Source organism: Strix uralensis, chromosome 13 (genome assembly GCF_047716275.1).
Source record: "Strix uralensis isolate ZFMK-TIS-50842 chromosome 13, bStrUra1, whole genome shotgun sequence".
Classification (NCBI taxonomy): Eukaryota; Metazoa; Chordata; class Aves; order Strigiformes; family Strigidae; genus Strix; species Strix uralensis.
The window spans coordinates 24,477,701-24,492,539 of NC_133984.1; the positions used below are offsets into that span (position 1 = coordinate 24,477,701).

Sequence of the window (14,839 nt, forward strand, 5' to 3'; positions counted from 1 at the left end):
GGCCAAGAGCTCTTGCTGAATTGAACTAGCAAGCCACATCAGTGCCGACAAGTGATGTCTCTTAAAAGCATTCACTCTTAGTTGCAGGAAGTCACTAACGTTTCTCCAATGGGATGCTGTGTCCTGCGTTCCAGGGACCCTCCTGCTGCATGGAGTTCCCCTCTCCTCCGCATAGCAGTGTGGTGTGAGTGTTGTCTTGGAGTTTTCTTTGTGTCCTTCCTCAGGTCTTATTGTCCTGGCTGCCATCACTCCTGAGTCATCCTTGGATTCTGGCCATGAAACCAACTCGTCAGAGCTAACTGATGTCTCGGAGATGGTCTCTGCTATGAAGCAGCATCAGAACGCAGCCTACTTCCTCGCTCAACACATCAACAAGGAAAACCTCCTGGCCAGAAAGGACTTGCCTTTCCGAATCCAGAGCTGTGCTGCCCAGGCCGTTCTCACGTCACCCTACCCCCTCAGCCGCCAGGAGCCGAGCCCTTCATTGAAGCCAGCTTTCTCTCACCAAAGCCCCAGCCTTACCAACTGCAAGAGCAAACAGGAGCAGCAGCGTGCTGAGCAGAGCTACACCTTGGCTGTCCAGCCAGTGCTGAGCCCCCAGCTTAATGAGCAGAACAGGGGGGCTCCAGCGCTAGGCTCCGAATGCAAAGGTGCAGCCCACACAAAAGCTGCCTTTGAGGTATCTCTGCATGCCACAGCCACCCCGAGCAGGGAGCAGGCACAGGATCTACAAGAGAAGATGCCCAAAGAAGTCCAGCTGAGCTCCAAGCTCCTCCTGGATCAGAAAAGTGGTGTAACTCCAGCCATCATTTCAGCTGCTCTGCAGCAAGTGGCAAACGCAAAAGGCTCAGCTCCCCCAGTGCTAGCAGCCTTGAAAGAAGACAAGAACATGAATGGTACCGGCAGTTGTGCATCAGCCAGCAGCAAGTCTCTGAAACTTAAAGGAGGTCCACAAACTGCAGAGACCTTATGCAACTGTCAGCAGCAGCAGCAGCAGCTCTCTCCACAGCAGCACTGTGAAGTTTCTCCAAATCCTAAAGAAATTCATGGCAGTAAGGCTGAAGTTTTCCACCTTGCCTCAGCAGGTGAGGAAATGATGCCCGGTAAGACTTTTGCCTCTAAAAGCTACCAGCAAAAAGTGTGTAGAGATGCTCCAGGAAAAGCCACAGGCGGAGAGCCAGGTCAGAAGGCAGGTGGGGAAGCCACGGGCCTTGTCTTTCAGAAACACACAGCTCCGTCAAACCAAGGACAGAAAATGCAACAGGAAACTTCAGCCAAAAGCTTAAAAGCTGAGAGTAGCAATCTGCACTCTGCATTACCTGGTAGCACTCTGAGGACCACCAGTGAGGAACCCAAAGGGCCCATCCAGCTGGTGTCCAGATCCGAGAGCCTGCAGATCAGCACTGTGCCTTCCAAAAAAGTAGAAAAAGTCCTGGAGGTGACCCAACAAGATGCTGATGTCCCAGCTAAACCCAAAGCTCCAAAAGCTCCCTTCAGGTTGAGGAACCTGTTCTCTGCAACGTTTCCAACCCGGCTGAAGAAGGAGACGGATGAGCGGCAGGCCCAGCTGCAGAAGGTGAAGCAGTATGAGCTGGAATTCCTTGAAGAGCTGCTCAAGCCAAAAAGCAAAGGTGACCTCCCACCACAGGAGTATCTGCACCCTCCTGCCCCTGGGCGCTGTAGCTGCCAGCTAAGGAGCAGTCCTGTGCAAAAAGTCCCAGGGATGTCCAGGGAGCAAAGGCGCAGCTGCGACTGCAAGCGGATTTGCAGGGGGGTGAGGCCACCCCCTAACCAGTTGGTGATGCCAGAACTGGAGAGGCGAGGGAGGGATAAAGTTACTGATGACCAGAAGCAGTCAGAAGCCATTAGGTTAACAAGCATGAGCAGCCCTTCCAAAGGCAAGCGGATACGATCCACAAGTTTAGAGTCCAGAGACTACCGGTCAGATCCAGAGAACAGCGTGTCCTGTTTGACAACGTGCACTTCCCCAGGGGAGTGCATGGGTGCTCCACACTACAGGAAGCTCTTGCGTCGCTACAGTGTCAGTGAAATAGATAAGACTGATAGGACATCCCTGTCCTCTGACATCTACCAGAACATCTATACAACCAAGCAGAAAGGCCCCCAGAACGAGCTGGAGCCCAGCATCCTTTGTCCTGTTCTGAAGAGCAAAATCCAGGAAGCCTCTGGAGTGGCTGACCCCTCTTACGTCCAGATAGCACAGGAGAAAAAGAACCAGAAGGGTTCAGCAGTGTTCTCTGTGCAGGAGGAGATGTATCCAAGTCCTGCTGAGCTACGGGATGAAGACATGGAGGATGAGAAGTGCTGCTCCATCCGGTACTGCTTCTACTACAGGAAATGTGATGTTGCAGATGATGGGAGCGAGAAGGATGAGCTGTCCTATTCCATCCCTATGCAGATACTCCCAGGAATGAAGCTGGACAATCAGATGGTCCCAGTCATGAGCAGGACTCTTCAGGTCCTAGATGCAACAGCCTGCAGCAGTCCCAATGAAAGTCAGACCCAGGAAATAGATTTAAGGACCTCTAGTTTTGAGGGGAGCTTGGCAAAGATCAACACCCTTCGCGGCCATGCCTACAGCTTTCCCAATGGGTTTCTGCAGGTGCAGCTGGACACAAATGAGCTCCTGACTATCCTGAGGCAGTGTGTGGTGAGCCCTGACATCCGGGACTGCAAACCCTACATCTCCCAGCTGGCTGAGTACAAGCAAGAGCTCGCCCTCAAGTTCAAGGAGTTCCGGGCATCCTGCCGCCGCGTGGCAGCCGTCGACAAGAGTCCTACCCACATGCTCTCCGCCATCACGAGCAGCTTCCAGGTGCTAAGCAGCCTCATAGAAACGTTTGTGAGGCTGGTGTACGTCGTGCGCTCAGAGTCCCAGCGCCAAGAGCTGCTGACGAAGGTGGAAGAAGTAGTGAGAAACTACACCTTCCTCCTGAAGGCTGCAGAGGAGTCCACAGCCAGAACGCTGAGCCACCAGCAGACGGTGGAGCAGCTTGCCCGCCAGTCAGCCACAGTTGCCACTGTCATGAGCACGCTCACACGCTCCCTAAAGACACTGATCAATAAGTAAGCCAGCTACGAAAACCAACAAGCCAGTGTGTGCTGGGCCATGTGCTAGTGGTTCTCAAATCGCATAGGTCTGGTGAGGATGCGTGTCTACAGGCCCACATCTACTGGGGTTTGCGGTAGCCAAGACGCTCTATTATCTCTGCAGAATGGATGGTTGTGTTGGTGGTGTTTTTGAAGGGTAAATTCATGCCCTGTCACAAGTTGTGCAACCAGCTCGTCAGGGGTCTCAAGCAGCTGTCCTGCTTGCTCTCCCATGTTGACTTGTCGGTGACGGTACTTGGGGGGCACAGTCACCCCGTCTCCACGTTAGTTTGGTTTCATGGGGTTCTGGGCTTCACTTATGCAAAGACCTCTGTCACGGTGTGTGGTGGGCCAGTGAGTTAGCAGGAACTGAGCTGAGATCTCCTGGCTTCACTTGGGCAGTCTGGAGCCAAACTTGCCACGTAAACAGCTCTTCTGCCTCCAGGATCTTCCTGGCCCACAAATGCAACAAAATTAGCAGCAAAAGGGATCTCTGGGGTGCAAGTCCCTGCTGCTATGCTAGGGCTTGGGAAGTAGTCCTAGCACAGGCGGGATGCCATAATCCTGGGGCAGAGCTAGGTTACCCTAGCAGGCTCTAATTTCACAGCTTAGGCATCAGTGCCCTAGTCCTGAGCACAGGTACTACCTGTGCAACAGGCAAGGACTTAATGCATGCAAGTAGGGAGGATCCAGGGAACTACAGGCCTGTCAGTCTGACCTCAGTGCCAGGGAAGGTTATGGAGAAGACCATTCTGAGTGCCATCACACGGCACGTGCAGGACAGCAGGACAGCATGATCAGGTCCAGTCAGCATGGGTTTATGAAAGGTAGGTCCTGCTTGACTAACCTGATCTTCTACGACAAGGTGACCCACTTTAGTAGATGAGGGAGAAGCTGTGGATGTTGTCTGCCTAGAACTTAGTAAAGCTTTTGACACCGTTTCTCACAGCATTCTCCCGGAGAAACTGCTCCTGGCTTGGACGAGCGTACTCTTCACTGGGTAAAAAACTGGCTGATGGCCAGGCCCAAAGAGTTGCAGTGGGAGTGTTGATCTGCTGGAGGGTAGGAAGGCTCTGCAGAGGGATCTGGACAGGCCAAGGCCAATTGCATGAGGTTCAACAAGGCTCAGTGCTGGGTCCTGCACTTGGGGCACAACAACCCCCTGCAACACCACAGGCTTGGGGAAGAGTGGCTGGAAAGCTGCCTGGTGGGAAAGGACCTGGGGGTGCTGGTCGGCAGCCGGCTGAATGTGAGCCAGCAGTGTGCCCAGGTGGCCAAGAAGGCCAACGGCATCCTGGCTTGTATCAGCAATAGTGTGGCCAGCAGAGACAGGGAAGGGGTTGTCCCCTTGTACGTGGCACTGGTGAGGCCGCACCTTGAATACTGGGTTTAGTTTTGGGCCCCTCACTACAAGAAGGACATTGAGGGGCTGGAGCCTGTCCAAAGAAGAGCAGTGGAGCTGGTGAAGGTTCTGGAGCACAAGTCTTATGAGAGGCAGCTGAGGGAACTGGGGGTGTTTAGCCTGGAGAAAAGGAGGCCCAGGGGAGACTTTATCACTCTCTACAACTACCCCAGAGGAGGTTGTAGCAAGGTGGGGGTCGGTCTCATCTCCCAAGTAACAAGTGATAGGACAAGAGGAAAGAGCCTCAAGTTGCACCAGAGGAGGTTTAGATTGGATATTGGGAAAAATTTCTTCACTGAAAGGGTTGTCAAGCGTTGGAACAGGCTGCCCAGGGAAGTGGTTGAGTCACCATCCCTGGAGGTATTTAAAAGATGTGTAGATGTGGTGCTTAGGGACATGGTTTAGTGGTGGACTTGGCAGTGTTAGGTTAACAGTTGGACCTGATAATCTTAAGGGTCTTTTCCAACCTAAATGATTCTGTGATTCTGTGTTCCCCTTCCTCTGCTGGATGGCTGTGTCCATGCTAGAGAGCCTGCAAGGAACCCAGATAGATCTTTGACCATTACAAGCCAGAAGCTGGGCTAGCAGCTGAGAGGAGACTTCTTTCACACCATTCTCCAGAGGCCAGGTCCGTGCCTCCAAGGCTCAGCCCAAACCCTCTCCTATTTCCTTTCACCACGCTCATTAGAGAGGAGCCCCAGATCAGCTTTGGGAGCCACGACTTGCCCCCGAGCCAGGCAGTGCTACTGCCATTGGCCAAATGAGCTGCCCTCCTTGCCAGGGCATCGGAGTCCTTTTCCTGTCTCCACCAGACTGACTGCCATAAGAAGCATTCTTTAGTACTGTGTGGTGGTTATTTATTTGGAGTTGGCGTTTTTGGTTTGTTTTTTTTCACTCCCAGGTGAATGGTAAAATGATTCCTAACTGCTTCCCTTTGCACCCCAAGGTTCCCCTCCTCCTCCTGGTCTAGCTTCTAGACATAACCAATCAGACAGCCTTAACTGGTGCTTCACTGCAGTCACCCACCCTCCAAAACAGAGCGAGGAGAAAAATGCAAGGTTACGCATTGCATCGCCCTTACCCTGCCACCACTGCACTTCACGCGTGCGTGGGGAGAGCGGCTCCTCCTGGGGTCCCTGTGCCTCTCCCCACCGCACCCACCTCTGGCTGCAAAGGGAGATCATGGCATCGGCCTCATGGCACCAGGAGTGAGACCCGTTGTCCGACCCAGCCAGCTTGCCCCAGCGCTTGGGGATGATCAGGGATCTCCGTACGATCAATCGCTTCCCATCTCTATTATTTTTTTATAAATACGAACATTCAGAATCTCTCGTTCTTCCATAGGAGTTATGGAAATGCACAATGTGCTTTTAACATGCGCATCCTCTGCCGAGTGCAATAACCTCCCCTGGCCCACGGCTGTCCCGGACTTTGGCCATTGCTGTCAGCAAGGCAGAGAGGATCCTGCTGTGGGGACAGCCTCCTGCTTTCCAGAACCATGTAGCAAATATACAGTGGAAGAGCCAATTCGGATTTCAGTCCATGGTGGGCAAAGCCTGTTATAATGCTGAAAGCCGAGAGGGAGCCGTGGTTTTTCTTTACCCCGTGAATTATCTATTACGAAACTCTGAGTTTCTTCGAGCTCCCCATTATGCCTATATCATCCCTCCATAAATCTCTCAATCTACTACAGAGGAAAATTTTTTTATTGTCTGTATATAGTATATATAAATAAAAATATATAAATTATATATATACACAAATTTATGTCTTGTTTTACAAACAAGAAAGATTAAATATATTAATCTTAATATCCAAACTAGCATTTTTGTCTTTTTTTAAGAACTTGGTGGAAGTGTGGCTATTCTTTGCCATACAAAACACTGTTCATAAGCAAAACCCCCTCTTTTTGTTGCTATAGAAATGCATGTGTCTCCGTACTGAAAGGGCACGGCTTAAGGACTCTACAATGTCACTGGACTCCGCAGCAGTTGAGTACCAGCTATGAAGGAAGCTATGAAGCAGCAAAGATGCAGGTTTGAGATTAACTGACTTGGCACAGTTTTCTGTTGTTAATGGGCATTTTGGCTTAATTCCCCTCTGGGAGGGGAACGCCCCAGCAGCACTCACCCCGTCACCACTGGTGCTGGGCACTGCGGCCATGCGTGCGGGGGAAAGCGTGGTCCTGGTGCTGCAGGACACCTCCTGCCCCTACAGCAGGGGAGAGCCCAGACATGCTTTAACCCCTCCTCTGTTAGCAAACTCCTGCCTGTTCCCTTTCGGATGAGCCAAGCTGAGCACCCACTGACCACATCCAGTGCGTGTTTCCAGCCGAGTCGCAGCCTCTGCCTGGCATTTGTGCTTCTGCCTGGGCAGAGGTGATGGCGTGTGACCTGCTGCCGGTGGCCTGATGGTTCTGCTGCCCTGTGCGACTGCTCTGGTGTGTCTGCAGGGGAAAGCCCAGCAAAAGCATAATGCCAGTCCCAGGGAGAAATCTAAGCAAGGCAAACAGTTTCTTGGCTACAGATGATGTTTTCAACATCCCGTTCCCTCTGGGGACGCACTTTGCCTGGCACAATGAACTGCTCTCTGTTTATCAGGGAGGAAGGCATTGATGTGTGCCCTCTATGTCCCCCAAGGCCTCCAGGAACTATAAAAGCTAAGTCTGATAAAGATCCAACACAAAAAACTTAGGAACTGGGTCATTCTCTGTACGGGGGTTGAATGTGTTGTCTAAAGCAAAGGCAGCAGCAGTTGAGACTCACACACATTCTGTGTGCCTCCAGGCTTGTTATTTTAATCTGCATCACACCATTTCCCATGGTGAACCAACTAACGATGACACTGTATGGGACAAACCCTACCTATTTATAAAGCTGGGTATGGATCAAAAAAATGGAAAAGCCAAGAGGTTTTCTAACAACCCCCAGAGCCTGAAAGTATTATTGACAGCAGGCAGTTTAATCAGGTTCAGAGTCGATGCTTAGTACCATCTAGTGGGCAATCAGCACCTCGTCAGAAAGGAATTATTTCTTCACAGCACACTTATTATTTGTACAGAGGTGGCATAGGTGCTCCAGGATCGGTCAAATGTCCCTGTGTGAAGGGGGGAGCTATATGAGTGGTACCCGAGAAGGATGATGAAGCCCTGCCTTTACTATTGCTGTACTCGTCTTTTAGGTGCTGTCCTTGCGGCCTCACTCTGTTGGGCACTTGTAAATACTCTTAAATGATCCAGGTAAAACGTTGTTGTTAATGTTTTTGAATCACAGATTTTTCAAAAAAAACCCTGCATCTCAGTTACACAGCGCAGAGAATTAAAAGCAAATATTCTTTTTTCAAATCTAGTTCCCATTTCACTGTCCATCTAGTTTGTCTACCTGCGGACTGCCTTGTTCTCATTTAGCATCAGCATCTCTTCAGAGCAAAGCGACTGTTCCCCAGCAAGTTAAAGCAAAGTATATGGTTCTCAGAAAAGGACAATGTTGTTCTTCAGGACAAATCAATTTTTCTCCATCCCCTGCCTCCAGAGCAACCTGCCAGAGCGTGGCAGGTTGTGTTCGCCTGTCCTTTAGCACCCTCTCAGAGCAGTGCCAGCTGTGTCTGCCCTTCCCATACTGCCTTCACCCTGAGATTTCTGCTGTAGCGTTACAGCTGGTGCAATTTTCCTCCATGGCCTTCATGGCTCCCATGAGCATTGCTCAGCCACAACACACATTCAGGACCATACGATGTTGCTGCACTCCCATAGTCTGCTCCCTCCCTTAATTTTCTCTAAATTATGTCTAATCCCAAGGGGTCCTCATCAGGGCTCTATGTATATGGATAGAAAAGGATCAAAAATTGGGCCATCGCTGGTCCCTCTAATACATGTGAGAAAAACAGAAGACCTGGCTTTCAGGGGTTAAAGTGTCAAAAGCAGGAGCTGGAAAATTAGCAGACCTCAAGCAGTAGTCCCAAGATAGGTTTGGATAAAATTGCTTGTGTCTCTGTGGACTTTGCTGGTCATTGTCAGCTGGAGACAACAACTGGGCACCATGGTTTAAAGCACTTTGAACTCTAATCCCCATGGCGTAGCAGCCGCATTCTCCTGTCGGGATTTCCATCCTCTCCAAGGTCCTGGCAACACTACACAGGAATCACAGCAGCCCCAGATACAACAGCAGGGTGAGCTGAATAGCTGGGACCCACTGCTGCTTTCATCATGCCCAAGGGAGCTGACAGTCGAATAGAAATGAGTAATGTCTAAATTTTATCCTCATTTAAAGCACAGTGTCTGGATTCCTGTGTAAAACATCCTAACAAATTCCTCGCTTAGGCAGACACTGTGGAGCTGGCTGGGACACCCATGGCTTTAGTTGGACACGGGAGAAGTCTGCCAGGGAAGACAGGTATCTCAGCTTATTTCTATTGCCCAACCTTATTTAATATATATGAAAACAGTCTGTACGCATGATAGGAAACTATTCCAAAGGTTTTTGTGTCAGGCTATGTAATTCCACGTCAGGACATGAGCAGATGAGGAACCTGCCCATGCCTCGTCCCACCGCAGCTGCCACAACAACCTTCCACCCCGCTGAGATTGGTGGCCCTTGCTGTTACCTGACCCCCAGCTACAGAGTGAAGAGGAAGGGTGTTTTCTGCAGCTGGACTCTAAAGCCATTAAAAAGCAAACACGCTGTGTTCAAAGCGGCAGAAATCCCAGTGCTGCCTCTCTGAGGTTTGTTGCACATGCCAAGGGCTGGGGAGAGAGATGAAAGGGCTGGGAACGTGCACCAGGTCTACACACACGGTCCAGGGCACTTCATAACGCTCCACTAAATCCCACTTTCGAAAAGCACTTTGGAAATGCTCCTGAATCTAATGAATGTTCACATCGAGCTAGAGCAACAGGACTCCATCCTCATAACTGGGCTCCTTAGAAAGGGACAGTAAAAATGCTGAGTAGAAAGATGAGGAACACAAAGGGACCCGTCAGGATCCCTTCAAGAGCTTTTCATCCCTAAGTCTGTATTGTTTCTAGTGGATACTTGAAAATACCATTTATTTCCCAAAGTTTTCTTCTTTTCCTGACAAATGGTGTGCTTTTTCCTGGTGGATTTGCTCTGGTTTGGCTATGTCCTGTGTAACTCTGGCAGCATTTACAGTGCCACGGGTGAGCTTCATTCCTCAACACAACTCATGGACCCAGTGAGATACCTGTGATCAAGTGATGCTCTCTACGGAGGAGAGACTGGGGGGTTCTGGCAGAGTCAGTAAAAATTCAAACCAAGACGCTTCTTACTGCATCCAAGTGGCTTTGAGTAGCAGAGAGAGGATTTATCTAAAAATTAGCTCTGCAAAACAAACGATAGAGGCAGAGAAGGGGGCAGAAAGGAGCAGCCAGTAGAACTGCTCCCACAGTGACGGCTGTTTTTTCTACTCGCCCACAGAAAAGCCTCAGGCCTCTGAAGCGTTCAGTGAGAGTCAGGGGAGGAGAGTGAGATCCAGAAGGGCCCATGGCATGCAGCCCTCCTCCACCTCACACCCCTTTTCAGCCTCTCACCCCTCTGACGCCTTAAATTCGACTGACCCCTACTTCCCTTTGGGCCTCCACCCTCTTGTTGCCCTCCCACTCCCTTTTGCCCTCACACCTCTCTGAGGCCTCCCACCCCTCTTTGGGTTCGACTTTCCTTTGGGCCGCGGGCGCTCTGACCAATCGCAGGCCGGGTGATCACACACTGACCAATCACAGGCCTCCCCCTGCCCTATGCCCCACCCCCTGGCGGGGCTCGCGAGCGGGCCATTGTGGCAGCGGCCGGCGGGGCAGGCGGAGACACCCCCTGGCCACGCCCACCACCCTTCGCGCCATTGGGGGCGGGCAGGGCCCCGCCCCCGGCCGCCACGGAGCCAATGGGAAGCGCCCAGAGGCGTGTCCGTGGGCGCGAGAAGCCTATAAAGGGCCCACGCGGCGGGCGGGAAGGGGTAAGATGGCGGAGTAGGGGCTGCTTGCTGCAGCTCTGCTCGTGTACCCCTTCTCGGCCTCCCACCCCTTTTTGACCTCTGTTTTTCTTCCAGCTCTATTTTTCCTTTGGCCTTCCCCCTCCCCCCCCCCCCTTTTCGGGCTTAACTTAAACTCAGCCTCTACTTTCCTATTCATCCTCCCACCCCTTCTCCACTTCAGCGTTTCTTTCTGCCTCCCACCCCTTTTTAGCCTCCACTTTTTTTTCTGGCTTACACTTTTCTTCCAGTCGCCAAGGCAAAGGGCAGAGCCTTGTGTTACTCCTATCAAATGCCATTCATTAACAGAACTGGCGGCGAGGCAATGCAGTCACAGGGCAACAGACAGAAAAATCAACCCTCAGCTTTTCTGCATGGAAACGTGTCCTTGATTAAGTGGCCGGTGGCAATTGTACGCAGGAATGTGCCAGGAGAGGGACAAGGGCTACTTGGCTTGACTGACACCACCGTGAAATTTGATGGTGTTAATGCACTGCTTAAAACTTCCTGGAAAATACATTCTCAGGCCATGAAACACAAAGGTATTTCTGATTAAATGCATCACCATAGAATCGGGTAAATAAAATTAATTTCTTGTCGTTTGTGTGCTTTCAGGTTCTCCTTAGTTTGACGGTAATTTACATCACAATTTCCAAAACAGGAGGGAACACGACAGCTCTGGCTATGATCAGTTCCTGCTTGTCTGCATCAGATTGGAGGTAGATAATGTATTACGTTTTGCTTTCAGAATGAAGCAAGCTAACTGGAACGAGGTGCTTTAATTCTGGATACGGGTGTCCACGCAAGAATTGAGATACTCCAATGCACTTTCACATCCAAACTTCACTTTGGCTGCGATCGTTTTGCTGAGTGTCCTTTGACAGACCACCTGACTCACAGGCCAGTGGTTTTCAAGCACACAGTCTCTCCTTTCATCCCATTTAGGCCAAGAACCAGATAAACATTTTCCTCATCAAAGCTGGTTCTCCGTGTCCCTTCAGTTAATGGCAATGCAAGCTGCTAAGAGACAAGCCATGGCTGGGGAACCTCATGAGCAAGCTTTTTGGCTTTGTTTAACTAAGACTTTGGTGCATTAAGAGCTTCTCAATCAAATCTCTGAGATTATCGTGTTCTAAGAGCTTGGCTAGCGACAGTGATAAATCGTTAAGGGAGGTGGACTTTTGTCCTCATAACCAAAGTGCTGTCTCACCTACAAAGACGCTGTGGTAGCTGAAACACTGCAAGGTAGCAGGGATTTCTCTTCGATGGCTCTTGTGGCCATTGAACGCTGCTGTGAGCAGTGCAAGGCAGCAAGCCAGAGCTGGAGAGGCTGAGCAGCCACAGCACCCAGCCCCTGGCTCTGTTTGCCTTGGAGGAAAAAGTGTCATCCACCAGCAGCTCCGCAAAATCTTCCCTCCTGGGAGGCAGCTTCTGCCGGCTCACTGGGGCTCCTGAAAGCAGAAAGTCAAAGAAAGTCTTTGATTTTATACATGAAAGGTTGCCAGTCCCCGGTTTACAGGATTAAGGATCAAATTTGATCTTTTGTCAGATTGGTCACTCCTGCAAATCCCATCTCTGTGATCCTGGGAATCTGATAGAATCTGAGGAAACTGATAGACATGCTACTTCAAAAGTCCTGTGTCGGGGAAACTCGTAGTTCATCAACGAGAGGCATAATTTGCATGTTTTAATACACCTTCTGCTGCCTTCAGCCTCAGGTTCCCAGTGCCTGGTTCATGAAAAACTGGGAGGGGACAGGGACGTTGGAGCACAGAAGACACTCATTCTGCATTCAAGAGCAGGGGGGAAAAAACTGAATTTAAACCAAGACTGAAGCAAATGGTTCAAAACTAGAAACAAATATTTTGGGGACTGGAAAGAAGTTATTATCCATCTGCCAAATTCTTCAAACTGCAATAGAAGCAACAAACCTTCTGTAGCCTGTGTTTTGCAGGGAGAGGAGGCCTTGAAGTTATTTTTAGACTACATAGCTTTATCACTGAGAAATATGTACAGAACAGCCGTTGCAAACTTCCAATTATCCCGAACTATTATTTGAAAAAAAACTGTGTGAACTGTGAAAGGCCAACAAAATTGCCGTATTTTTTTAGGTGTCCTCCAGACAAAAGTACAGCAGTCATTATTAGAGTATGGTTACAGTGATGTGGATTTGGTGCAAGAATATGGCTGCTAGAAATTTGGGAGTTATCCACAAATCCCATCACTTGAACCGCCAGGTAGCCATCTGGCCCTGAAGTTTACTTGTGTTATTAAGATGAGCAATGTTTAGCAACAAAGTAGAAGCAAAGGGCTGTATCCTTCCTTTCCCATTCCTTGGATTTGCTGTACGTCACAGCATTTCACAAGCTGCTACAGTTACACCAAAAAAGTGGAAATTACCATATATTGGTATTCCAGTTCCCATCAGTGATAAGCATGGGAATGAATATCTATTTTAATCCAGATGAATTCCAAGTTTAATGACACCCTACAAAGGGTTATAGTAAACCTCCTCAATTTTGTCATCATTAGTTTACTGGTCTTTGGGGATAGTGACAGCAACACTTTGGGCCAGGATAGTTGCAAGAGGAAATAAATAAAATGTGGTGAGCCTCTGTGAATTGTGGACTATTTCTTCTGGTTGAATTCTCAAGGACTCAAAGCAAATTCATTGCAGAAAATTGGTATCTATGACACAGTCAAGTAAAACAAGTAGGAATTACACTACTGCATGCAAATTTTGAAGAATGTGTTTGTGGCTTGTTTTGTATATTTAAAAACCTTTAAACACAATGTTTATATTTGCAAAAGCTAAATTAATCTGCATAATATAATCACATACAGACTGAAAGTTCACAGGAGACTAATTGCAGAGTTAGGTACAAAACCCTGATTATAAATGTAAAAAACCCTCAGAAATTAAACTAAATGGCCTGCTAAAATAGTACCCACACGGGTTTTAACAATGATCCAGAAAAAAACACCTCTGTATTTGCAGTTCAGTATCCACCACAATTATGTTTTTTTTAATCTCAAAACATGGCCAAAGGCTACCTCCAACATAAAAATGAATAGCAAAGTATTGCCGCAAATTGTGAGGATGAGTGCAGAAAATGCTGATTACGGCTATCATGTTATTTTTTCTCATCGAGTTTGCAGTGAGACCAGTCGTAGTGGCTATATATTCGAGAAGTCAATGCCTCTTTGCACATAAAACCTGCTACCATCCTTTCACTTTTGAAATGGATCAATTCACGATTCAGCCAAAGGGAAAGGGCCTGAGCACTGCATACAAAGAAAATTAGTATTTTTGTAGACTAGAAGTTTGCAAGGCAAAAAAGCAAGAAGTTTACCTTCAGGTGAAGAAGGACTATCCTTCAAAACTTAAAACCTTTCTCCAACTTGATAATATCGACACATCGTCCCACCCAACCTTTGCAGCGACTATCGGGGAGCAGCCCCAACTGCTGGGCTTGGCGCGGTCAGTCTGGGCACGGCTGATCAGGCAGCAGAGCTCCCGTTTCCCCTCCTGACCTTGACTCTGCGCAGCCTTCAGCTGAGGCGCCCGGGCTTCTGTTTGTGCTGGGAAAGCTACAGTTTCCCTTACTGAGAACCTATTCGCTGTGAAAATCAGAGAGAAACGTGAAATGGTGCGGGCCCAGCCCGCGGCAGGGCATTGCTGCGCCTGGCGCTCCGCGGGCCGTCACCTCACAAGTCGGGGCTTTGCCTGCGGGTAGGTAGAGCCCAGCGTGAGGAAGGTGACCCCCGTGCAGCCCGCCGCCGGGGTGCTGCGGGCCGCCGCGGTACTGCAGCCCGCCGAGGTGACGCCTGCTTAGCGCAGGGCAGGCCCCGGCAGCCCGCGGCGGCGGAGGACGGAGGCAGCGGGGGCAGGCACACCGGCATGCTGAGGTAACCCCCGCCCCGCCGCTGCGGGGCTCCTCACCCACCGGGGGCGGAGACCGGCGGGGGACGCGGGCGCGGGGCCCTGCGGCGAGAACGGGGCCATTTTTCTCTCCCCCGCCCTGCCCCTTCCCGGGGCCCCCTGAGGGAGCGGAGCCATCATGGCGGCCGGGGGAGGGGGCGAGTGCCAATCACGCGGCCAACAAACCCTGTCCATTCCTCCCCCCCCCCCCCCCCCGCCCCGGGCCACGTGGGGTAGGGCCGTCGGCCAGCTTCGGCCGCGGGCGCTCTGACCAATCGCAGGCCAGGCGGTCAGACACTGACCAATCGCAGGCCTCCTCCTGCCCTATGCTCCACCCCGTGGCGGGGCTCGCGAGCGGGCCATTGTTGCGGCGGCCGGCGGGGCAGGCGGAGACACGTCCTGGCCACGCCCGCCACCCTTCGCGC

General features: G+C 50.6%; 1 protein-coding gene and 1 long non-coding RNA gene across 4 annotated transcripts in view; one reads left to right on the forward strand and one right to left on the reverse strand.

Annotated features, from left to right (window-relative positions):
- FRMPD3 (FERM and PDZ domain containing 3) overlaps positions 1-9,903 on the forward strand; it is a 72,218-nt gene extending 62,315 nt beyond the window's left edge. For all 3 annotated transcript variants that reach the window (XM_074882945.1, XM_074882946.1, XM_074882947.1), the window contains exon 15: positions 225-9,903. In XM_074882945.1, coding sequence (XP_074739046.1) covers positions 225-3,091 — 2,867 coding nt within the window. In that variant the 3' untranslated portion in view covers positions 3,092-9,903. The remainder of the gene's footprint in view (positions 1-224) is intronic.
- Positions 9,904-11,022: 1,119 nt separating this feature from the next.
- Positions 11,023-14,820, reverse strand: LOC141949413 (uncharacterized). Its single transcript, XR_012630758.1, has 2 exons — positions 13,846-14,820; positions 11,023-11,943 (listed from the first exon to the last, which is right to left on the reverse strand). It is a non-coding gene; the product is annotated as an uncharacterized LOC141949413 (long non-coding RNA).
- Between the last annotated feature and the right edge of the window lie 19 nt (positions 14,821-14,839).